This window comes from Cicer arietinum, chromosome 3, assembly GCF_000331145.2.
Source record: "Cicer arietinum cultivar CDC Frontier isolate Library 1 chromosome 3, Cicar.CDCFrontier_v2.0, whole genome shotgun sequence".
In the NCBI taxonomy this organism is placed as follows: Eukaryota; Viridiplantae; Streptophyta; class Magnoliopsida; order Fabales; family Fabaceae; genus Cicer; species Cicer arietinum.
The window spans coordinates 66,325,415-66,350,277 of NC_021162.2; the positions used below are offsets into that span (position 1 = coordinate 66,325,415).

Consider the following 24,863-nt stretch of genomic DNA (forward strand, 5'->3'; position numbering starts at 1 on the left):
TTTTTACAATCATAGGTGAAAGGAATTAAATCAGATACATGTTTTCATCATCAATGACAGCTAATATTAGATTAGTTAGATCCAATTATTACAAACAAAAATTGAATTAATTAGATTTGCAATTATATATAAAATTTGTCTTTTTATATTTATATATAGTATACATACACATCAAATAAGTAGAAAATAATCACATTCTGATAGGAAACAAAAAATCCTATATAAAATAGTGCAAAGACCACATATCATCTTTACCTTTTTGGACATATCTTCTTCTAGGTGACTAAAGAATAGTGACAAAATTACATTCTCAATAGAGTAACCACTGTTTCTTATATAGCACACACAATACCTATGAAAATTAAAAAATTAAAATATAAAGTAACAAAATGATTCATTTCACATGACCCTAGACCAAATTAAGGACCCTTGCTGCAAAAGCTTTCAATTTTAAATAAGAAATTCAAAACCCTCTTCTCTTTCCATCTCCCTTCTCTCAATTTTTTTTTTCCTCTTTAACTAGAGACTAAAGTTTAGAGATTTTTTCTTCATCCAAAAAAAAAAAATTGGCCCTGAAATTTGTACCAAAAACCAAAAAAAAATTATATACCAAGCACCAAGTTCTATGCATTTTTGGCCTTTCTCCATCCATTGACTTTGTTCATGTTCAAATTCCTAGGCTCCTAAAAAAAAAGACACTTCAAAAGTCTTTCTTTTTTCTTCTTCTTGATTTCATAACCAAAAGTCCAAAACCAAAAGCTTCCTTCATTTTCAAGCACAACAAGTCACACATATATATATGTAAAAAAGAATTAATTTGTGTAGTACTTTATATATTTCATTAATTCCATGATTAGTGTAAAGAGCAAGAACAAAAAAATGAGTGTTGTTATTGTTTTAATGATGATGTTAGTATTGAACACTGCTTCATGTGAAGGTGCATTAAGTGGTAAAGGTGCTAGATTTGAAAGATCGTTTGATTCTGAGTTCAAATCATCATTCAAATTTCATGGTGCTTTTCAAGGGAACAATGCAAACAACAAAAATGGAGATCAAGTTTTTGGTGATGATAAGAGAAAAGTCTACACTGGTCCTAATCCTCTACACAACAGATAAGAGACAACAAATCCTCAATCCATGTTCTCTTTATTAATTTCTCTCCTTTTTTTCTTTCTATTTTTATATTACATTTTGAAAGCAATTTTTGTGTTGTACAAGTCTTTTTCTAGTAAGTTAATTTATTATAGATGTATATGAAAGTTTAGGTTTGAGATTATATATAATATTGATGAAGAGAGAATATTGTTCAGCTATTATTATTATTATTGTTATTATCATTATTATTTTATGAAATCTTTAACTATGATGAGTTTTTAAGTTTATTTATTTAATAGATAAATAAATGTTGAAGATGAAGAGTGAACATTGGGGTTGTTGGTATGAAGGAATATTGGTCTGCTTTTGGTCTGATTAGGTAATAGATGTGTATGTTAGTATGTTTCCATAATTTGTCTTCTGAGATTTTAATTGTTTTCCTCCAAGATTCTCAATCTTATTGATAACGTCAGATTTTTCTATATCTAGCTTATAGAAGAAAGAGTATTATAAGTATATAGTAATAATGCATCTAATATTGAATTATTATTTTATAACTCTTCATGCATTACATTATCAAACTATTAATTGTTCCTGAAAATTTGGTAGGACAAAAATGTTTTCTCCTCCAACCAAAAGGACCAAACTTATTTTAATTTTAACTATTTATTTACTAGTTTGTGTTTCTCTTGATTTTATTTTGCTTTTTCTGTGTAGATTAATGCATGTTATAACTTTATTTCAAAAACTATTATGTTTATGATCTTAAATTTTATTCTCTCCTTTTCTACATTAATGATAATGTATATATATATATATATATATATATATATATATATATATATATATATAAATGGTGTTTTTATCTGATTATTTTTCACTTAAAATTTATTTTGTTCCTTTAATAAATAAAAAATCACTATTTAAAAGATAAAATTAGTTACTGAAATTAGAAGAAGAAAAAAAATCATAACTAATTTCTTCATCACAAAGTTAATGATTAAATTATAAAGACAAATTTGATATTTTGCTTCTATAAATTTCTTTAAATTGCGGTTGTTATCTTAAATATGTGATGATCTAAATATTTGTTTTTATTTTTTATTTTTGCAAATGATCTAATATTAGTTATTTTTGATTTTTGAGGAAATGTTTTGAATATTAATTAGTTGATTACCCAGTAGGTTGGTCCATACCACTTCATCTATTTCAGTGTACGTGGAAAAGTTTATAATTTCTACATCTCAAAATTAAGCCTATGCATATAAAGTACTGAGGTTTATGGCAGCATACATAAATGTTTTGGTGGGGACCATAATTCCTTCAACATATAATATCATGGCCATATTTAAAATAAATAAAAAGGTGTACTGTATATACATGTGAAATTAATCCACCTTGTGACGAGATGAATTGTGAGCCATGGATGTTCATCAAATTTTTCAAACTACATCAACACTTTTAATCATGAAGCTAAGAATCAAATGTCTTCACCCATCTAGTCTTATTAATTTCTCTTTGGTGATTATGATTCAGACCCCACTTTAATTTCGTTTCTTTTTAATTCTGCCTATATGCCAGCACCATATCCACTAAAGGATGGGAGTAAAAATGAATGATGTTTGTATAATTGATGTGTTACATATGAATTGGTATCAATAATCAATTAAGTGTAGCTATTATCTAATATACACAATCTAACATATTTCCCTTGTAATGTTTAAAGCTTCAATTTAGTAGCAAGAAAGTATGTTCTAGCATGTTTAAATAATGCGTCAAGTTAATTTTTATTTGTTCAATTAAACATCAAAAGAAATAACAATGAATATGTTGTAAGTTTTACAACAACAAAAAAAGGAAATAAGTGGCAAGAAACTATTGTGTTCCGTTTTTTTTACCCTTTTCTAGGAAATGTAATAGCAATAGGGGATTTTTATTAAAGGGTTTCTTTAAACCTTCAAAGAGAGGATACAATAATTATTTTGGTTACAGAACATATAATACTTTGTCCTTCATATCATTTAAATTGTTTTGGTGCAGTGTGAACATTTTCTGTTTGGCTGCAACTGCATCAGAATTATTGAGAACTCTCCACAAATAGACAAATCTGACATTTAATGCACTAAAAATATATCAGCTTTTGCCTCTCAACCTGATTGTGTGATTGGATTCACAACGAGTTTGATGTTCTTGCTTCCCTGTGTCGTGATTTGTTGAAGCTACAAAAATGTAGCTTCTAAGACAAGGTTATAAGAAAACCGTATGCAAATTTCGTTTGTGTATTTGGCTGCAATTCTATGTAGTGTTAATTCGATCGAGATGCGACCGCAATTAAAAATCTTGTTCGAGACAGTTTATCAAGAAATACCTCTTTCTTTCAACACATGTTTATATACAATGTACAAATACACACACATGAAGAATGTTAATGACATACACCTTAAAAACTTACTCTTTTTTTGTTTTACCCAACTTTAAAAACTTACTTAAACTCACTCTGTGTGTTTGGTTTATTTCTTAAAAAAGTCATCAAATTTTCAATGTGACTAAAGAATGGGTTAGTCACAACAAGTGTATTTCAAGAGTGTGTGTTGGTATTCTTACAAGACATTCCAAATTTAGACAACTATGGATAAAATAACATTTAGCATAGGACCTGCATCCAAAAATGGATACATGGGACATGAGCAAGAGTTGAAAAATAGTTTATGTTTAAAAGAATTGACATTTTTGTTAATTGTAACCATCAAGTGTAATGCTTGGAGGAAAGAAAGCAACTCTAACAAAGGCAACAATATTATAGGATCACCTCAGAAGCATGTCAAGTCACTTTCTAGGCAACAGAATGTCACAGCAAGCATAAATGTAAACGACAAAGCTGACATTTAAAGCAAGGTTTCCTCACTCAGAGAGACCCCATTGAGTATCTTTAATGAAATGAAGCATCCTGCATTAATGGCTCATTTGAAAAGGACAATACTTTCTATTTTATCTATAACTAGTACTGAATTTCACTCTTATTTTCTATAGGGGTGGTTGAGTAAAAGGATTTCATTCTTTAATGACAACAATGGCAGAGAAGAGGAAAGATTTGCAATACTGGTAGGACTAGAAAGGAGAAAGATTAGCCAATTTACTCAATGCAGTGACAGAGGGAAAAGGAGAAGGGGGTCCATGTCTATATCATAAATGTAGTAAAGAAATCTTTAATTTCTTCTTATGACATTTGCATGCTGGATTTGTGCTGCAAGCAAGAAAGTACTTGGATACATAATAGACAGAAGTTGTTCCTTATTACTGGCTTTTTTTAACAAAATAAACATGTGTTTGGTTCAATTATAACAAAAATTGATTTTAGCTAAAAGTATGTTGAATGTAAATAAATTTATATTTATATTTGAATACATTCAAGTAAAAGGGAATTAAAAAAAAATTGAGGCCAAAAATTAATTACACAGACAAAAGCTTTAAATCTAACTTTGAGTTAGAATCAACGTCCCTAAAATCAATTTTGGCTCATCTAAGGGGAAAAGAGGGAGGGAGAGATTAGGTACAAGTCCTTAATTTGTGACATCGAGGTAGTATATTGAAGTGAATGGCATCCAATATGAAAGTTAATGATGGTTAAGCTTAAATCAATATGTATTTTATTGACTCAAATGTGCATTTGATTTCAGTTTAATCTCTGACCTTAGAAAAATTAACATTCTGATAGTCAATTACAGAAAGAAAGAAAAATAGAAATTTCATTTAGAAAAATGTCTAAATGAGTTTGGGAGTTGAGTTAGGATAAATCCAAATTCAAAGATATGAAAAGGAAATTTGAATGGGAACTCCTCGAATCTATATTCAAAAGACTTGCAAGAAACAAAAATGGAAAAAGAATCAAACAAGAAGTAAAGCTTCAGTTTCTTGAACTACTTTCATTATAAAAATGTGTGCCAGAGATGACAATGCTGTTAAACTTGAACGTACTATGCATTTTCATAGTTTCACTCTATGATTCCATGTTCAACACATAATCAAAGCAACTCAACAAACTCAGAAAACAAGCAGAACTGAACAGCATTACACTTGTGTTTTCTGACTCTATCTTTCTCAGTGTGTTGTTTACTCTAAGGAGTCATAGCATCTTATGGACAAAAGTAACAATGCAACGGGTAAACATTTTGCCTGTCATGCAGATACATGATCTGGCTTTAATAACTCACACTTTGGAGGCATTATTTGTAACTTTATTCAAGGCAGTTGCAGCTTTCGAACCAGATGCACGTCCTAAATGGTTGCAGATGAAATCCCCAGCAAGCATAAGTTTTCCAAGGTCCACATTGGTTTGAACTCCAAGTCCATTCAGCATATAAACAACATCCTCAGTGGCAACATTCCCAGTTGCACCCTTAGCATATGGACAACCTCCAAGACCAGAGACAGATGAATCCACTGTGCTGATCCCCATCTATAAAAATAAATGAACATGATTAACCAAATAGGAATTGCTTTTAGAGTTAAATATTTTTTTATCCCAATGGAAAAATTTGATTTTTGTCCCTATAAATAGTTTATTTGTTTTTAGTGTTTATATTCAACAAAAATAGTCTTTTTGTCCTTCATCAGTCTTCTTATCAGAAACTAAAAGCACATATATTTCATTTATTTTTCAGAAACTTAAAGAAATTTTATTTTTTTGTAAGGATACAAGTCGAATTTTAACAATTTTAAGGAGACCAAAAATATATTTAATCTTTGTTTCTATAAAGACATAAACAGCATTTGAAAATTTTCGTTCTTTCAATCAGGCGGTAATAAGATAAGATACTGTACATTCAATTCCACTTTTTTTATTGCAAAGACAAAATTATATTGGTTGGGAGAACAAAAACAATCAGTATCCCAGCAATACATGTTAAATTTAAAATGAAAGACAAGGATACAATCCAGGTTATCCGATTTGTAGGAGCTAATCTGAAATGTTCAAAACTGATTAGTTTTGACATTTGGAGGGGAAGCTACATCTGAGTCATCAGACACAAAAACTTCCAAAAATATTCAATATAAAAGGGATGTTCTAATAATATATTAGCATTTGAAGAATAAAAAGTGTTTACCTGTAGTGAAATTAGAGTATTTGAAAGTGCCTGACCATAAGTATCATGAAAGTGGACAGCAAGTTTGTCAATCGGAACAACATCAAGAACGGCTTCAAGCATAGAAATGACAGTAGCTGCAAAGATGAGAAAGATCAAGTCAAATCGAAATGTTTGATAAAGCAAAACAGACATGATAGGAACGTAAAACTTAAGTAGATTCAGTAATATGAAAGAACTCGATCAATACAACCAAATATCAGATGAGAAAGTTCTGAAAACGGTAAATTAGTTCATCTTCTATTATCTATTGTTTATTACAAAAGCTGATAAAAAATTGCTGTACACCATTAATTTTCAATGAGGTAATAAGATTTAAGAAAGATATTGGCTTTTTCCAGGGAGAAAAAACTGTTACTTTTTTCTCATTTCACAGTCACAGATCCCAATCTCCTTAGGCTTTTCATTGTATTCCTCCAAAAATACTAAATCAAAATGCTACTTAAAATGCTGCAGCATAATGCTGTAACACAGATTTAGAAAAGGAAACTACTTCTGGAAAACATTGACAATGATCTTTAACATGGAAACATTAGAATTTTTAATAAACAGGATCTTCTACATAAGGACATATAATATAATTAATCATTTACACAGTTAAGACAACATCAGATATAGTTAAAGAAAGGAGTCAAATCCACAAGATTAAGATCAATAGTCTTTTTAACATGTTAGACAGATACATCAGCAAAGCAACCAAGACCGAAAAATGTCTGAAAATATAATTGACAAAAAATGAAAGAAACATTACCAGGTGTACCAACACCAATTGTATCCCCTAATGAAATCTCCGAGCAACCCATCTCATAAAGTGATTTTGCAACATATGCTACTTTTGCTGGAGCAATTTTTCCTTCCAGAGGACATCCCACAACACATGATACGTATCTGTAGTGTGAAATTAATCACACGATTGACTACATAACTTGCTTTGATGAATTTGAAAGTGACAGGTAACTGAATACTGTTTTAAGATTGTTCAAATAATTTGGATAAGGACGATTGGGAGTCTAGGACACATTATAATATCTGTGAAACCACTTTTTTAGCTTAACTACGGAGAAAATTTTGTTTGCAAAAGCTCTCTTCGGAAGCTGGGGGAAAAATAATTTCCGTAAAATATGCTGATTCAAACACATACTAGATCACAAAGCCCCTTGTTTTGAAAACAAGACATGTCCAATAAAAAAATGGACCTTACATTAGAATAACTATTCTGTTTTAACTTTAAGCAACACATATTTTCAGAAAATACTCAAATTTATACATCAATGAAAATATCAATCAAAACTGTACCCACGAACTGGGATTGCAAGGCTTCTAGAAGCTGAAGCAATATCACGGCAACGAGTGAGGTTATCCTCAATTCCACAATTGAGATTTGCTTTAGAGAATGATTCAGAAGCTGCAGGAAAAATAGCCACTTCCTTAGCTCCAGCAGCAACAGCTGCCTCAAAACCCTGGAAGAAAGAGAGACGGCCAAATGATCATGACCATTCACAAATTCTATTCTGATCAAATAATATGTTTACCATTAAGTATAATTCTTACTTTGAGGTTTGGAGTTAAAACAGGAAAGCTAGCACCTTCAACGTTTCGAATTGCTGCCAATACATCCTTTGCATCAGCTAACTAAAATCAGTAATAAAGATGTGAAATTGGTTGGTCAGAGGATCGTGCGATTCATTAAGCAAGTGTTTAGATTTGGGTTTAGTCCATACATCTTGCGTTCCAAGGTGTTATCACCGTGAAATTTGTGAAGCCACATATTGTAGCTTCAATTTAATCATGCATTTTCTTGCTTTTCAATGTGGTTCCAAACATTTACTAAACAGTATACAGATGAAAACACTTATGAAAGTAAAACAGAAATCATGACTAACACTTCAACAAAAAGGAGGTACTGATAGTAAAATATGCACGAATATAGAACAGTTACAAGAGAAATATAGGAACAGTAATCAAGATAAGAATCTCTGGATACATTGAATTGACAACTAAAAGCCCGTATAACATCTAATAAAAAAGTTCTTACAGAAATAAGGTAGAAAATGGACCATAAACAAATAATGAAAAAGAATAATTATTAGAAGTATTTAATTGTTTCTAGGAAATCACAGATGGTTGATTGTCTCTAGGAAAAATAAATATATTCTTACCTGTGGCACCCATTTTGGTGAGACAAAACTTGTCGCCTCAACAACAGACAACCCAGAAGAAACTAGCAGTTTTATCAATTCAATTTTCACATCAGTTGGAACAATAACCTTCTCATTTTGCAATCCATCCCTTGGACCAACCTCCACTATCTTTACAAAATCTGGAACATTTTCAAGAAACTGAAACATTGTATGTATTATTAGTCATAAATTCTCCAACAAAAAGGACAATCAAAATAAAAGATGTTAATGAAGCAGGAAAATGCTCAAATAGAAATGATTATCCAAACATAATTTCATCAGCATTAAACGCACAACATATAGACATAAAATAAAAATAGACTTCCGTTTTTCAATATACGAAAATTATAGACTCAACGTGGGTGTTATTTAACCGGTTAAGCATGTAGCATCTTCCATTCTTACTTGCTTAACTAATAGATTCAAGTTAAATTAAAATACATAACATTAGGGGGGGGAAGTATACATTAGATCAATTGCACCTTACGTGAGAACTCCTTTGTGCATCTATCCTTGCGATCAGTTTTAAAATGACGGTTTACCACATAGTTAGCACCATGATGATTATCATTTGCCCTCGAAGTCCAGTTCAACCATCCAGATAAAATGTTTATATTGTATTTATCAAATGCGTTCGTAAGCTCTCGTCTGTTTGTAATTTCCCTGGTGCATTCACGATTCGGAAAGTAAATAAAGCATGATAGATAAAAGACAATATTACCTTCAAATGATTAACTAAACTCGTATTTAAAAAAAACAAGGAGTATGACCAAACAATATACATATTCCTTCTAGCTAGCGATATATATGTCCAACAAAAATTAGATCTTTATCATCCCCAAAGGGCCAAACAGCAATAGGCAAAGCATTCATGCATAAATCTACAAAAGCCAGCCATCTTGTCCCATTTATCCATAGGCAATTTCAATTTATATGCTACTCAGAGATCATAAACAAGAATCTCCAACACCAAATTCACAATGACCGTCGCATTGAGCAACAGCATCTCCAAGTTCAACATCTGGACTGAGCCATGCATTTGCTCACCACTATTAGTTAGGCTCAACCCAAATGCCATTTAATTATAATGCAATAAGAAATCAATCAAACAGAGAACAATTATAAATGATTGAATTAGTTTAAAGACTACTAGAGCTTAGACTAATTAGTTATTTATTACAGTTCAGTTACGTTATTTATGAAGTTAGTAAACTCTTAATATAGCAGAACAACTCTATGTTGATTCATCTCATTGTAATTCACTGATTGACTTCAAAAAAAAAAAAATATAGCAATTCATTTTAATTCATGAAAACTTCAAACAGTTATCACATACACTAATGCATAAACATACAATAATAGTAAACGCCTATAAAAAAAATACAATAACATTAAACAATTTCAACTATAACCGCCAATCCAGAAACAAAAAAGGAAAAGGGGTTATTTGCTGAGTTACCTAAAGTCAAGAGATTCAACCCTGCGAACTCTATCAGTGGTAGCATAAGATGAAATTGTTGGATCTGTGTCAAAGGTAGCATGGCTTGAAAAATCTGAAACAAATTGCGATTGTTCAAAGTGTGAGTGTGTTAGAAGTGGTGCACGATTCGAGAATCGCAGCCTTTGCACAATTTTATACATATATACTATTTTGATAACACAAGCACTTAAGAAATGTTAAACAGTTCAAAGGAACGAGTGTTCGGAAGAAATAAGTTGAAAATTTTCACGATGAAAATACGATTTGGATAAGAACAATCAGTTCAATAATAGAGATCGAATCATTTTCTTTTTCTATTGCATGGCGATCTAATTGATATAAAATATTTTTATAATATGTTAGCACATTCACAATTACAGTTAATACAAGGTAAATAACATTGAATTGAAAATTAAGTATATTGAAAGAAATAATCAATTTTACATGGTAGCTTAAAAATGTAATTTCTTTTAAGTCAAATTTTTTTAACAAATTGATCATTTATTGAGAAAGGAGGAGTAATAAAAAATTAATTTTGAAAAGTTTATATTGGATTTTAGAAAATTTCAATGTTATTTTTTTAAGATAAAAATTATATTTTTGTATTATTAACAAGTGTTTTAGGTGAATATTTTATAAAATTTAATTAAAAATTGTTTTATTTACGATTTAGATTCTCTTAAATAATTTATTTTTAATTAAAAATTATTTAAATTAGTTATATTATTTTTCAAAAAAAATATTGTTTATAATTTAATATAGCCGTCAATTACAAAATAATTAAGATATAGATAATAAATAGAGAAACTACACGTGTGCATTAAAACATATCAAAATGGGTCCAGCCGAATAGGCAATAATTTAGCATGGGCCATAAAGAATCATACCGGGTCATTGGACTTCAACAACGCCAGTCTGATGTGATTTAAAAAAGATAAACCTATTTGTAAAAGTTTCAGCAATTATTATCTAATTTAAAAGTTAGCAATAAAAATATATTTCAATATATAAATAAATACATTTAATTCACACAAAAATTAATTAAAACTATTAAATTTAAAGTTTTAAAATTATTAATTACTCCTCCTGATCTTAATTATAAAAGACAAAATAAAAAAGATCAAAAATATTCTTATATAAACATATATAAATTGTGAGGTACCAAATACACTCACTGATATTTTAAAAAGACACATTTAAAAAATTGTTACTTTTGTTTATAAATGGGATCAAAAACTTTTTAAAATTATCTTACAATTAAGATCATATAGGTATTAATTTTATTCAACTGAATAAAAAAAAAAAATGGTGTTATTAATTGACATACAAAAATTACTTTTTTTTCATTCAAAATTATACTTTTGAACAAGCAATTTTTTAGAAAGATAGGAAAAACATAAGTAGTTCTCTTATCAATTGACGTGCACCATCCACACTCTTATTAGCTGATATGCACCATCTATATATTTTATAGAGAAAAAAAATACTATTCATTTTTTATTGAAAAAACGTCCATCGTGATTAATTGTATATGAATTTTATAAAGGATAAAATTTTCATTCTATTATGTTTTTTTTTTTTTTTATATTTTTAATTTAAAATATCTGTAGCTATTTATTATTATTTTAGATATACAATCTTTTAGGTTGTCTTAATCACAAAAAAATATTTTAAGTTATGAAGAGCATTAAATAATTTTAAAAAAGTTGTCTTACAACAAAAGACTGAATTTTTTAAAATTCAAATTTTGATTTTGTGAAAATTTTTGCAAAAATTTAACACAAAAAATAGAGAAGTGGGGTAAAAATGTCCTAAAGAAAATAAAAATAGTTTAAAAGTGATAATAAAATTAGAAATGTGTGGGTTTGGAAGACGATTGGGAAGAGAAAATATTTATAATATTGTGTCTATTTCATAATAAGTACGCCTAAATTGTATTTTATGTCTTTCATTTTAGCTGAATTGTGAAAATAGTTTCTCATTTTATCTCTTCATAGTTTTTGTCTATAAATAGAATTTTGGTCAAAAACTTGATTAAACATAATTTTTTGTGTGCTTATTTAATTCACACCATGCCTCAATATCTCGCGGTGCAACAATTGTACCTAAGATATATGATCGTAAGTGGTGTGATATGGCTTAAAAAAATTACACTTCATCAAATTTTAGATTAAAATTCTGTTTGGAGACGAGAGAAATAAAATGAGAAACTATTTTCTTAATTTATGCTAAAATAAAGAAATACAAAATAAAATTAAGTCTAATAAGTATCATTTAAAATTTTTATACATATTAAAAATATTATAATAAGAAATAAGAGATAAATTATTTTATTAAAATGCTTATTTTAACTATTAACGTATTTTCACTATTTTCAATATAAAATATAATAATACTTAAAAAATTATGCATATAGTAGTCATTCAAATATAATATATAAAAAATAATAATTAAAATTATATTAAAAATTAGATTAATAAGACAATTTATTTTACAAAAATTAGAGTGAGACGGATGGAGCAATTGGTGTGGTGAAGGGGCAAATGGTAAACCCATTCGATTGTTTGTCAGCGATAACAGGCTCCGCGTTTCATGGATCTCAGCTTGGACAAAAAAAGGCTATGGCTGTTGTTGGGGATGATGGAAAAAAAGTGGTCCTGGCGGACATTGGTGGTGGGTCACTCACATGACTATCTCTAAATTGGGCTTTATGAGCTCCCAAAAAATTGAAGTTACTTAGAGCCTGTTTCGACATAACCATCGGCTGTTGGTTTTGCAGGGGAAAAATCAGAGAGTGTTTGAGCACTAACTTTTATCTCATTATAAGGTAGAATTAATTTCAAAAAATTTAAATCATAATAGATTAAATGTTGATGTACTTGTAGATGATCAATGAAATTTAAAATTTTATTTATTTTAAAATGTGACATTATCATCTCACTGTAAATTTCTGTCAACAAAAAAAAAAACTTTTTCGCTCGTCTCATTTTAATTGGAAAAAGAATGTTACTTTTTAAAAAAATATGTAAGTTATAGTTTAAGATGTATGTTTTTTAGTAAGTTTTTTTCTTATATTTTATTTATCAGTATAAAAGAACTAGCAAGTCAATCTCTTCCTATTTGTTTTTCCCTTCCTTTCAATTTATATTTCAAATCAAACATATTGTAAAAATTGTATTAATTCGAACCACTCAAAAATCGGGTCCTATAAAAATTTTATTTGATTTGATGGATTTTGAAAAATAGTTGTTCAACTAAAAGCATTTTCTCCAAATATAATATTGTTGGAGTCTTTTTTATTTTATATGTAATTAGATTGAGAAAAATATTGACTAACTTTTTAAAAATTGTATCTGATTAAAATATGTATAGTTTCAATCTGGTTTAGGTGTTCTTTATGAACCAATTTTTCATTTATTCCATAACTTCAAAATATAATCAATCATGGTTGAGATGAAAAAATATGTTATAGTATTTGATAATACTAAAAACAGAATCAACTTCAAAGGAAAAAATACTTTCATGCAACCATGGTAATGGCAGTTGCCCTTCGATGTTTTGATGCACTTTGAAATTATGATATTGCAAAAACACATTGAGTTTATGATATTTTGACTTAGAAATAGTTGGTTGACAAAAGATTAATAATTTTCTTTCATTTTCTATAAACCGTGTTAAATGGGTTTTAATGTTTCTAGCAATCATATCATTCATATATATGGCTTTGCTTTAGATCCTGACTTTATCTATATTAAATATTGGCATCCCTGTATTCCACATTTTATTTCAGCTGCTTAATTAAATTTATTTTATGTAAAAGAAAGTATTTTTTAGGAGAAAATAATGTAGTTTTTAAATGTTTAGGGACGAGTTATTTTAAAAGAATATATTAAAATAAAGCAAAAAAAAATTCGTAAATATAGTTTATATAATAGCTGGAAAAACATTCCATATAGTAAAATGCAAGTTTGAATTAAGATATCCTCCTTCTCCACATTAATGTATATTAGTTTTGTTACTAAACTATTTACAGAAACAAAAATAAAGCAAAATAAATTTGATGTATTAATTATTAATTAAACATTAATGAACGTGCCCTTGCTTTCTTTTGCAAATAAAAAACTACATTTTTTGGCGAAGGAAAAACTGGATAAAAGTAGTGTTAATTATTTAAGGAATAACTCTATTTGTTACTCTCTTCTCTGAAACATAGTTGTTTTAACTTTAAACACATATATTAAAAAAAAAGTATAATTTCATATTTTTTATTCGTTAAATAAAAATAAAATTTATTCAATACTATTTAATTTTGAAAAGAATATGATTAAAGTTATTTAAATTTTCTGAAAGAATAAAAGCTTTGAAAAAAATAAAAAATTTAAAGATGAAAGATCGAGGATGGAGGTAGTATCGTAATCAGAAAACACATATTAACGTTGTTTTTGGATGGTAGAGTAGGCTTATGATGAAAGAGGCGACAGTAACAAAGAACATTGGCTTTTGTGATTAGACGGAGTGAGTTGCAAGAAAAGTAGAACAAAAAGCAATTCTCTATGCGCGCGCTCATATTGCTTTTTCCATTCGGCAATGACCAACGTTGCCATAGGTCAGAAACATCTAAGTCAGTGGTTAATCCTGTGTCACAATTTCTGGCTTTAAGCTCATACTGATACTACTATTATGTTTGATACGGGCTTACCAAAAAAAAATACAACTATGCTTGATAATTGATATTGCTTGTGTCCGTAACACTAATACGTCACACTCATGTAATGTTATTATTCACATTCCTTCACATTGAATGCCATTAAAATTTCCAATAAAAGAAACCATTAAACTTTCTGCTTCAAATTAATTTCTCCAAAATAAATGTAGTCCCATAATTAAGTTATCAGAGCATTTATTATTTACATAAAATAAAAAAGCGTGTGAAGAGAGGAGGTGGAGCGAGAGTGTGTCGATTGGAAGGGAGACAGTGAAAATGACAGGGCAGCCAATTGCGTGCGTGCTCAATGAAAACTAAAACGTGTCAACAAGCAGTCGTTTTGGAATGCAAGTAGTAATTAATAATTATACGGCACTATTATTACTGTTATGTTATTTTAATTTAATTTAACGCGACAATATCTTAAGAGCTCCCTGTTAAACAGTACCAGCGCCGCCTATCATAAAGATCGTCTCTGCTTAATACTCCACCACTCCATATTTTACTCTCATCTCATTCCCAATTAATATTTCTATGTCTTCTTCGAGTTTTTTAATTGATTCTAAATTATTTTTTATTTTAATGAAATCTATTAATTAAAATTTTTATTTAAGTACTTAACTTCATTATTTTAATCTTAATGTCAAAAAGTTGTTATTTTGACTAATTAATTAACATAAAATATTCTACATTCTTTCATATGGATGTAAGCGTTTTTCAAACATTCCCATATGGAACAACTGATTGTGAAAAATAAAATATTAAAAAAAATATAAGATAGTTATTTGTTTTAATTTGTAAATAATATGAAAAAGAATTCCACTTCTCCCTTCTTTCTTCGCAAAATTAAAAAGAAGAAAAAAAATGTCATTTATTTGCTTTTTCTCTCTTTATTATTTTTTACATGCCAAACGACTTGAATACTAGTATTTCTTAATCCAAAAACTTAAAATATCATGTTTATGGATTATCTCATTCATTCACATTTTTTAGACAACAATATTTGCATCACAAGTCCTTGCATTTAGAGTGCCTATCTCCAACAGAGGTTCGTCCTGAGTATGTCAAGCCTTGGTATTGGTAACTAGAGCTGTTAATTAAGTTATAAAGTCTAAAATTCTCTTTAAAAAAAATCTATTGAAACTCTAATATTAAGCTTTTCGTCTAAGGTTTAATGAATCTAATGTTTTGTAATTTAAATTTTTTATTTGAAAAATTTTTAAAAATTATTTTTCTCAGAAAAATATTTAAAACATTTTTCTAAAAAAATCAAGTTTTTTATCAAAAAATAAGTAAAATTAATTTGTAAATTATTTTTTAAAGATAACAAAATATTTTTCATAAAAACTTTATCAACTTTTTTTTGAAAAAATATTAAAAGATTAATTTAAAAACGTAGACTCATAAATCTTACTTAACTCATGAAATTTTAAAAAAATTAATTAATTTCTAAAGTTGTTAAATCTTTATGAAATTTTTAACTTTCAAATATATAGGATCGTGTCAATAATTAATCTACTTGTAAAATGTACAATTCTGGTCATGAATTTGCCACCGAGCACGTCGACATGGCGACAAGTTGCAAATGTTTGCTTGTGATGCAACAGTTCTTAACCATTAAAAAAGAGTTCTACATTAAAATCGGTGGGATTCAACTCTAACTCTCTAACACAAGAAGAATAATTAAAAAGGAAATTATTTCAGTTTATGCTTCAGTTTTCAGCATTTTGGTGTCGTTTTGTTTTGGAAATGTTTAATTTTGATTGTGCTTTTATTAAATAAGAATAATTGTATATAGTCATGATTGAGAGAGAAAACTTAATTTACCCCATCCTAAAAATTGTAACCAACGAGAATTGAGAGAAATTAATATACAGCATTGAAATAAATATAAATAAATAGATTAAAATGTACCTTTTGACTTCTAAGTTTAAAATTTTGGCAATTTTAATATCTTTAATTTGAAAATTATAATTTAAACCCTTTTGGTCATAAATTTTAGACGGTCTCCTCATATTATTTACAAATGTACCTTTTGACGGTCTCCTCATTTTGACAAAGTCAAATATTGACATGATATTTGTTTTGTTTTCATTTATTTATTATTGTGTATATTTAAAAAAAAAATACCAACTCAATTTAAAACAAAATTATTTCCTCATTTTTTATTTTTTATAAATTGCTAAACATTTTTTAAAATTATTGTTAGGTCATAAATTTTTTATATTTCTTTAAAAAGTACCTAGTTCTAATTATTAATTAAAATACCCTTAAGATAAATGATCCACTTGTTTAAATATTGTAAAAAATAATTTTTTGACAATATTTTATATTTTTGTTATAACATTTTTCAAAAAATAAAAATAAAAATAAAGCTACAAATAAAAGCTTTGTTTAAATATTTTATTTACTTGTTATAACTTTTTTTGAATAATACAAATTTGGAAAATAATTAAAATAAAAAACTATTTTGAGAAGTTTTTAAAAAAAAAAAATCATTTTTGAATAGTACATTTTCTAAAAATATGTGATTTTTATAATGTTAAATCTATAATAATGAATATATAAGTTATTGAATGTCAAACAGGATAAAGGCAATCCTAAGTCAAATAGAAAATTTTAAGGTCAAATATGATAAAGGCAATCCTGAATCAAATAAAAAAATTTAAGGTCAAATATGATAAAGGTAATCCTAACTCAAATAGAAATTTTTTAGGTCAAATAGGATTAAGGCAATCTTGAGTCAAATAGAATAAAGATAACTTTGAGTCAAATAAAATAAAGCCAATCCTCAGTCAAATAGGATAACGTCATTAAAATATTTTTTATTTGATAACAAATAAATATAAAACAACTTTTATTATTTTTTAAGTAAACTAACATAAAAACTATTTTTTAAAATATAAAGTCAAAATAACTTTTTAAATATTTTCAACAAACATGCTCAAAATAAGAGAATAAAAAATATTTTATTTTATCTTTTAAAATTATTGTGATTCGTTATATTTTTTTTTTTAATTCTAAAAAAATTTAAGAGATAAAAATATCCTTATCAACAACTTATTTTATTTTGTGTTTATTTTAATTTAATAATCAAAGTTAACAATTTTCTTTTTAAAATGAGCATAGAATTTTATTTATGGTTTTTTTTTTTAAATAGGTTGACAATTTAATTTAAAATAAGTCCATCTAATCGTAAACAAGGGATAAAAATAAAGATAACAAATCAAATATATTCTAATTTAAACATGGAATAATTATTGCAGAATCCCATGGAATTTCATTTGTTTGAAAAATGATTTGATTCTCTAAGGATGCCGTTAAACTATTGCTATAATGGTAAACAACTCTCTAAACTCATAAAAAACGAACTTTATAGAAAATAATACAATAAATTATTTATTGCAGAAAATGTGATAAATAGACTATTATTTTTGTTAATTATTTTATTCAAAAATATCTATATAATAGTATGGATGAGATTTAGACTCGTACGCATATAATAGACTTGGAGTTTAAATTAAATAAATTGTTTAATGATAATGTACCGTTAATATAAAATAATTTATATTTACAGTCGATTATACACAGTTGATTGAGTAATTATTTATTAATAATATATTATAATTTTTAATAGAATAATTAAATCAAAGATTTATATTCATGTAAAATTTATTAAACAAATAGTGTACATGCATTTTCTCATAAATAAGTTATCAAACCGTACTATAGAAAATACAAAGAAGACCTTTTATGAATCGGTGGGTAAAATCAGACAATAGTTGATATGATGTATTAAGGATTAAGAAACATTAACTAATAACTAAAACAGTGGAAATCTGCAAATTTATTAAAATAATATAATTATAGCAGAGAAAATATACAGGTCTAATTCATCCATTTAGACTATAGTATATGAATTATAAAATATCCCAATAATTCCTTAAAAAATTTTAATTTTGATCTTATAATTTTTTTAAAATTTACGTATCAATTCCTATAATTTTATAAAATTTTGCAAATTAGTCCTTACAAATTTTCAAAATAATGCCTCAATTTTTTTTTTTCAAAAAATTAGTTTTGTCTCAAATACTTTACTTTTATTTTCACCAAAAACTTTAAAAATTTACAAAAATGGTCCAACAACAAATAAATAATTTTGTATCTAATAAAATTTAAAAATAAAAAATATTGTAAGTGAAATATTTGAATCACAAAAATCTTATTTCCCTATAATTTTTCAATTAGTTAATCCCAACACACTAAATGTAATTGATTTTGTATTGTACCCTTAACTTTATTTACTACTTTAATGATTTTATATAGTCTTCGTTAGTATTGTTTTCTATATAAAAAAAAAAGAAGAAGAAGAAGAAAATTTAATTCATACAATAAATAATCTAATTCGCAATCCAAATAGCAACATGTGTGAAGATCAAATACGTACATGACAGTTTCTGAATAGAAAATGTGATTTTATTTTCACCTACATAGTCATTAAATTATAAACAAAAATAGTAAAAACACATTATTTTTCTTTTTTCTTCACAAAACTCCCCTTGAATAAACAGGGTCCAAATGTTAGTAATTTGCAAAAAAAAGGTTTATTTTCATTCCCTAGTGAAACATTTGGTTTTGTTGTTTACTTCAATCATAAAACAGAAAAAGTAAAGTTTAAAATGAATTTCGGAATAGAAAAAGCACTGAAAGGGTGTCCCTTTTTTTATTGAAATCCGACCTGTGTTTAATTTGCATCTCATGTGCAACAAAACAGGACAGCATATAAATCTGCAAAAAGCTAAAGAGAATCTTTATAACCTCTTTTCACTTTTTCCTCTTCTTTATCTGTGCTGCATCTTCATCCTTTCCCTCTCAAAATTACCTTTATCCCCTTTCCGTCTCTCTCACTCACGCAGGAAAAACAAATTCCAAGCTAAAAAAGAGAATAGAAAGTTTGAGGAACAAAACATGTTCTTTCTGTCTCAGTATTTGTTCCTATCTTTTTAGTTTTTATAAATACTGCTTAGCGCTTACCACTCTCTCTTATATATCACTAACTCTTGCATAAAATCAAATAAATAGTATTTAACCACATATTAAAAAAAATAATTATATTTTTTCTAGTTTTTATTAATGTTTAAAAAAATGTTTATTATGTATGTGTTTCAAAAATTTATTTAATTTTATGATCATACAATAATAACTCACGATATAAACTATCATAAAACATGTGTTACTTATCAAAACTAGTAAGCTACTTTCTAAAAAAATTCATATTTGGTTAGTTCCAAATGAATTTATAATGCTCTAAATATGTTTGCATCTTATAATTTAAAAATTTTAAATTTAAAAAATAATTAAATATATTTTGTTTTAATACGATATAAAACTATTTCTAATATGATAATTTTGTAAAGAATAATAAATTTAATTTTTATAGAGATTAAAAATAAAATATTAAAATTTTATAAAGATTAAAAATTAAAATTATTTAAAAATTTAAAAGTTAAAAAAATAATTAAACATATTTTGTTTTAACAAAAACTAAAATTACTTCTATTATAATTTTGTAGAAAATAAAAAGTAATTTTTTTTTATGGAAATTCAAAATAAGGTGTTCAAAATTTACAAGTATTAAAAATTTATTTAACTAGTAAATAAAATAACGCAACACTCGAGATATATATAGTTTGTTCCATTCTATTTAATCTAATACCGCACCCTAAATTGAATTTTTTATAAAATAGTAAATTGATTTTTCTTATAAATTTAATTTATAAATATAGTCAATTTAAAAGGTTTTTAAATAGTAAATTGATTTTTTCTTAAAAAGTTTTTATATTATTAATAATAAAAATTAAATTACTTTCTTAATTAAAAAAAGTGATGTAACAAGTATTTTTAGGATTCCAGAATTATTGAGTTCAAACTTATCTATAATCATACAATATTGTTATATTTATCTAGAAAATATTTTGATACATTATAGTTCTATTTACTCCGGAAATTAGTCTATGCATTTTGACCTATAAAATGGGTTTTAGTGTTTCTAATGTATTGATTGAAGATAACAAAAAGAAAATAATTAGAAAAAAAAAAAATCTTTTAAGAATCAGAAACTGTTAGCATTGATTTGAATGCACAAAATACAAGTCGACAAATTAAGTGTTACATTTTTGAAATAGTTATAATAAAAATTTAACATATTAATTGAATGATAATACAATATTTATATTATTAAATAAAATGATTTAGAAAATAGAAAGTGTGAAGAAAATAAGAGTTTGTTTATGTCTTTGCTAGAAGAGAAAATACTTATAAAAAGGCCCTCACCTTTTTATAATTTTCCTGTCCCTCCCATTAAACCTTCTTTAATCTCCACACAACAATATTTTTCATCTTCACTCTTCAGCACCTAGAAAGTTTATTCCTTTATAACTTTTCTCACCTTTTGATCACATCCCACAAACAGAAATCTTGAAGAAGAAAAAACCAAAGAAAGAAAAAATGATAAGTGCTTTAGACTTATACCATGTTCTCACAGCAGTAGTACCACTCTATGTAGCCATGATTCTAGCTTATGGTTCAGTAAAATGGTGGAAAATCTTCACACCAGATCAATGTTCAGGCATAAACCGTTTTGTAGCACTATTTGCTGTTCCTCTTCTTTCTTTCCATTTCATTTCAACCAACAATCCTTATGCTATGAACTACAGGTTTATAGCAGCTGATTCACTTCAAAAAGCAATAGTTTTAGCAATCCTATTCATTTGGTCTAGAACAAGTTCAAGAGGTTCACTTGAATGGTCCATAACACTTTTCTCACTGTCAACACTTCCAAACACACTTGTCATGGGAATTCCATTGCTTAAAGGGATGTATGGAGATAACTCTGGTACCCTTATGGTTCAAATTGTTGTTCTTCAATGTATCATATGGTACACTTTGATGTTGTTCCTTTTTGAATATAGAGGTGCTAGGATTCTCATTGTGGAACAGTTTCCTGATACAGCTGGTTCTATTATATCTTTCAAAGTTGATTCTGATATTCTTTCTTTGGATGGTAAAGAACCTCTTCAAACTGAAGCTGAAGTTGGTGAAGATGGTAAACTTCATGTTAAAGTTAGAAAATCAACAAGTTCAAGGTCTGAGATTTTCTCTAGACGATCTCATGGACCTAACTCTGGTGTTTCACTAACACCAAGGCCTTCTAATTTGACAAATGCTGAGATTTATTCTCTTCAATCTTCTAGGAATCCTACACCAAGAGGGTCTAGTTTTAACCACACTGATTTTTATTCTATGGTGAATGGGAGGAATGTTAGTCCAAGAGGGTCAAATTTTGGAAATTTGGGTTTTGATGAGGAAAATGCTGTTGGTAAAGTCAATGGTGTTGTTAATGCTGGAAATGGGTATCCTGCTCCTCATAGTGCTGGGATATTTTCACCTGTGGCTAAGAAAAAGGGTAACGGTGGTGGAGGTGATGGTGGTAAAGATCTTCATATGTTTGTTTGGAGTTCAAGTGCTTCTCCTGTTTCTGAAGGTGGAATCCATGTCTTTAGAGGTGGTGGAGATTATGGAAATGATCAGCTTAATGGGGTAGCTCACCAAAAAGGTTTTTTTTTTTAGACTCTTTAACCCCTTTTGACTTTACAGTGATTTGGTGGTTTTTTATTGTGATAAAGTTTTTATTTTTGACATGTTTTTCTTGGTTGTTAATGTTCTTATGACTTGTTGTTTTGTATCAAGTTTGAATCTTTTTTGTCTTTTGTAAATGGGTTGTTTTTGAAATTACAATAGCTTGTGTGGGTTTTATTTGATTTTGTTTGTATCTAATTTTGTTCTTATGATGATTCCTTGTTTTGTATCAAGTTTGAATTTTTGTCTCTTCTAAATGGGTTGTTGGAATTTCAATAGCTTAAGGTGGGGTTTATTGTGTTTTGTTTGTATCTATCAGTATTTGGTCGTTTCTGTATTCAATAATGTCAATGAATTTTTTTGGATAATGTAATTTTTAAAATATTTGGTTGTTTTTTTTCAGATTATGATGAATTTGGTCACGATGAGTTTAGCTTCGGAAACAGAACTGTTGCTAATGGTGTGGACAAAGAAGGACCAGTGCTTTCAAAGCTAGGTTCAAGCTCCACAACTGAACTTCACCCTAAAGCTGGACCTCAAGGTGAAGCTAAGCCAACAAACATGCCACCTGCTAGTGTTATGACAAGACTCATTTTGATTATGGTTTGGAGAAAACTTATTAGAAATCCTAATACTTACTCCAGCCTTATTGGTCTCACTTGGTCTTTGATCTCATTCAAGTATGCAACCAACCTTACTCTTTTTTATATTTTATTTGCTTCATTAGTTTTTACTAATTTTGACCTTTAAATATTGTATTTCAGGTGGAATGTTGTTATGCCTGCAATTGTTGCAAAATCAATTTCAATTTTATCTGATGCTGGCCTTGGAATGGCCATGTTTAGCCTTGGTATATTTAATATTGAAATTTAAATTTAATTTACCACAAGCTTTATATATTTTAATGTGTCTTATAACATGGTTTTGAGGACTATTTGAATGTTAGTTTATTTTTATTATATAAAAAGTATGTTAATTGATTGGAAATGATTTTGCAGGGTTGTTCATGGCATTGCAACCAAAGATAATTGCATGTGGAAACTCAGTTGCTTCATTTGCAATGGCAGTTCGTTTCCTAACTGGCCCTGCTGTTATGGCTGTTTCTTCAATTGCTGTAGGACTCAGGGGAGTTCTGTTGCACATTGCTATTGTACAGGTAATAAAACAAAACAAAAAATATACTATTTTTGTTATAACTATCCATTGGTTATATGATTTTATCCCTTGATTTAATTTAATGAATATAATGTTTGTGTTGTGTATTTCTAGGCTGCACTTCCCCAAGGAATTGTCCCTTTTGTGTTTGCCAAGGAATACAATGTTCATCCTGACATACTTAGCACTGGGTTTGATCTCTTATTCCTCTATTCATTATCACTATAATTTAATACTACTACTTTATAGTACCAACTTGCACCTAGATTCATAAATATTTTAAAAGTTATCTTTTTAATTTTTGTTCATTTTTTTCAGGGTTATATTTGGAATGCTAATTGCTCTTCCTATTACATTAGTTTACTACATTTTGTTGGGCCTTTTTTGAAGACTAATTGGAGTTGATTATTAAGCTCTTGTAATATGACTATAATTTAGTTATTTTATTTTTTTTGGAGGGCCATTATCTAACAATGTAGAAATTTGGAAGTTGAGAGTTGCAATTGGAAACACATGTAATTTTAGGGCTATAAGCTAGTTAGCTACTAGAAGGGGAAGAAAAATTTGTATTGGTTTTTTATGCCTTTTTTACTTTGAATCCCAACTTTTGCATATTTTGCTTGGTTTAATGAAAAAGAGGAAAGTGAAGGTTGTTTGTGTAGTTGTCGACACTTTTTCTTTCTTTTCATTACTTTTAATTTTCTAGGCTAAAAGGGTGATTGTGAAATCTCAAATCTGAACTCGATGCAAATAAGAAAGTGGGGAAACCAAACAGAAACTTTTGTTGGGTTGTCCCTTTGATGTTTTTCTTTTTAAAATTACTCCTACATTAGACAATAGTACAAGCTAGTTGGCGATACTAGTTGTCCTCCAGAATTGGATCCCCAACCTTTCATATGGGTGACTATGGTGCATTTTAATGGAAAGTTGATAATTAAAGTAAATTATTATTTTTTTTTTGAATGAAAGTGAAAATTAGAAGAGAGATAGGAACAAATATCGTCAAAAGGTAGGGAATTTAATGGTAGGGGGATTTCTATCTTTGTCCTCTCCATATTGTATTTTGAGATTTATTTTGTTGGACACAATATTTCAACACATATAACACAAAAGAAAAAAAAATTTATTAAATGATAAGACTAAAAGCAAAAAAAGAAAATGATAAATGATAAAGACTGAATCTTTGGTTTGTTAGTTTGCTTTCAAAAAATTTGAATTTGAATTTGTGACTTTGCTCTTGTTGGTATTTCCAACATTTTAAAACTTTTTATGTTTAAATCTTTTATTTTATTTTTGAATCTATGGATGTTTTGTTATATCATGGTCAATAATTAATGTCTTAATAATAATAATAATGTCTTATTATTATTATTATTTAATATTATTATGTCATTTGAAACATTTATGTCTCAAAATCCCTTAGTTTGGGAAGATAATTAATGCAAAATCTAACATTGAAGTTTACA

General features: G+C 27.6%; 2 protein-coding genes and 1 long non-coding RNA gene across 4 annotated transcripts; 2 read left to right on the forward strand and 1 right to left on the reverse strand.

Moving 5' to 3' along the window:
* Positions 1-273: 273 nt before the first annotated feature.
* LOC140919621 (uncharacterized) lies at positions 274-4,389 on the forward strand. The gene is made up of 2 exons (XR_012162361.1): positions 274-1,474; positions 3,136-4,389. It is a non-coding gene; the product is annotated as an uncharacterized lncRNA (long non-coding RNA).
* Positions 4,390-4,987: 598 nt separating this feature from the next.
* Positions 4,988-10,233, reverse strand: LOC101499028 (uncharacterized). 2 transcript variants are annotated; one of them, XM_004493325.4, is made up of 8 exons: positions 9,879-10,229; positions 8,902-9,082; positions 8,399-8,578; positions 7,791-7,871; positions 7,536-7,699; positions 6,991-7,127; positions 6,201-6,316; positions 4,988-5,551 (listed from the first exon to the last, which is right to left on the reverse strand). In XM_004493325.4, the coding sequence occupies exons 1-8, from the start codon at positions 10,058-10,060 to the stop codon at positions 5,303-5,305; spliced, it is 1,290 nt and encodes a 429-aa protein (XP_004493382.1). In that variant the 5' UTR covers positions 10,061-10,229; the 3' UTR covers positions 4,988-5,302. The 2 variants fall into 2 exon arrangements, with proteins under 2 accessions (XP_004493382.1, XP_073222269.1); XM_073366168.1 differs by lacking the exon at positions 4,988-5,551 and adding an exon at positions 5,600-6,057 and having other exon boundaries at positions 9,879-10,233.
* Positions 10,234-20,969: 10,736 nt separating this feature from the next.
* LOC101499345 (probable auxin efflux carrier component 1b) lies at positions 20,970-24,011 on the forward strand. Its single transcript, XM_004493326.4, has 6 exons — positions 20,970-22,219; positions 22,646-22,922; positions 23,007-23,092; positions 23,241-23,398; positions 23,512-23,588; positions 23,716-24,011. Exons 1-6 carry the CDS (start codon positions 21,112-21,114, stop codon positions 23,783-23,785), a joined length of 1,776 nt encoding a protein of 591 aa, XP_004493383.1. The 5' UTR covers positions 20,970-21,111; the 3' UTR covers positions 23,786-24,011.
* Positions 24,012-24,863: the final 852 nt, after the last annotated feature.

Bases quoted from the DNA above. Each gene is read 5' to 3' on its own strand.
- LOC101499028 (XM_004493325.4), bottom strand. From the start codon at position 10,060: ATGTATAAAATTGTGCAAAGGCTGCGATTCTCGAATCGTGCACCACTT. The intron at 8,579-8,901 runs GTGCAATTGATC...ACAATGTTTCAG, and splicing joins CAAAGGAGTTCTCACGTAAG to TTTCTTGAAAATGTTCCAGA. The intron at 6,317-6,990 runs GTAATGTTTCTT...TCATCTTTGCAG, and splicing joins AATTGGTGTTGGTACACCTG to CTACTGTCATTTCTATGCTT.
- LOC101499345 (XM_004493326.4), top strand. From the start codon at position 21,112: ATGATAAGTGCTTTAGACTTATACCATGTTCTCACAGCAGTAGTACCA. The intron at 23,399-23,511 runs GTAATAAAACAA...GTGTATTTCTAG, and splicing joins TGCACATTGCTATTGTACAG to GCTGCACTTCCCCAAGGAAT. The intron at 23,589-23,715 runs GTTTGATCTCTT...CATTTTTTTCAG, and splicing joins CCTGACATACTTAGCACTGG to GGTTATATTTGGAATGCTAA.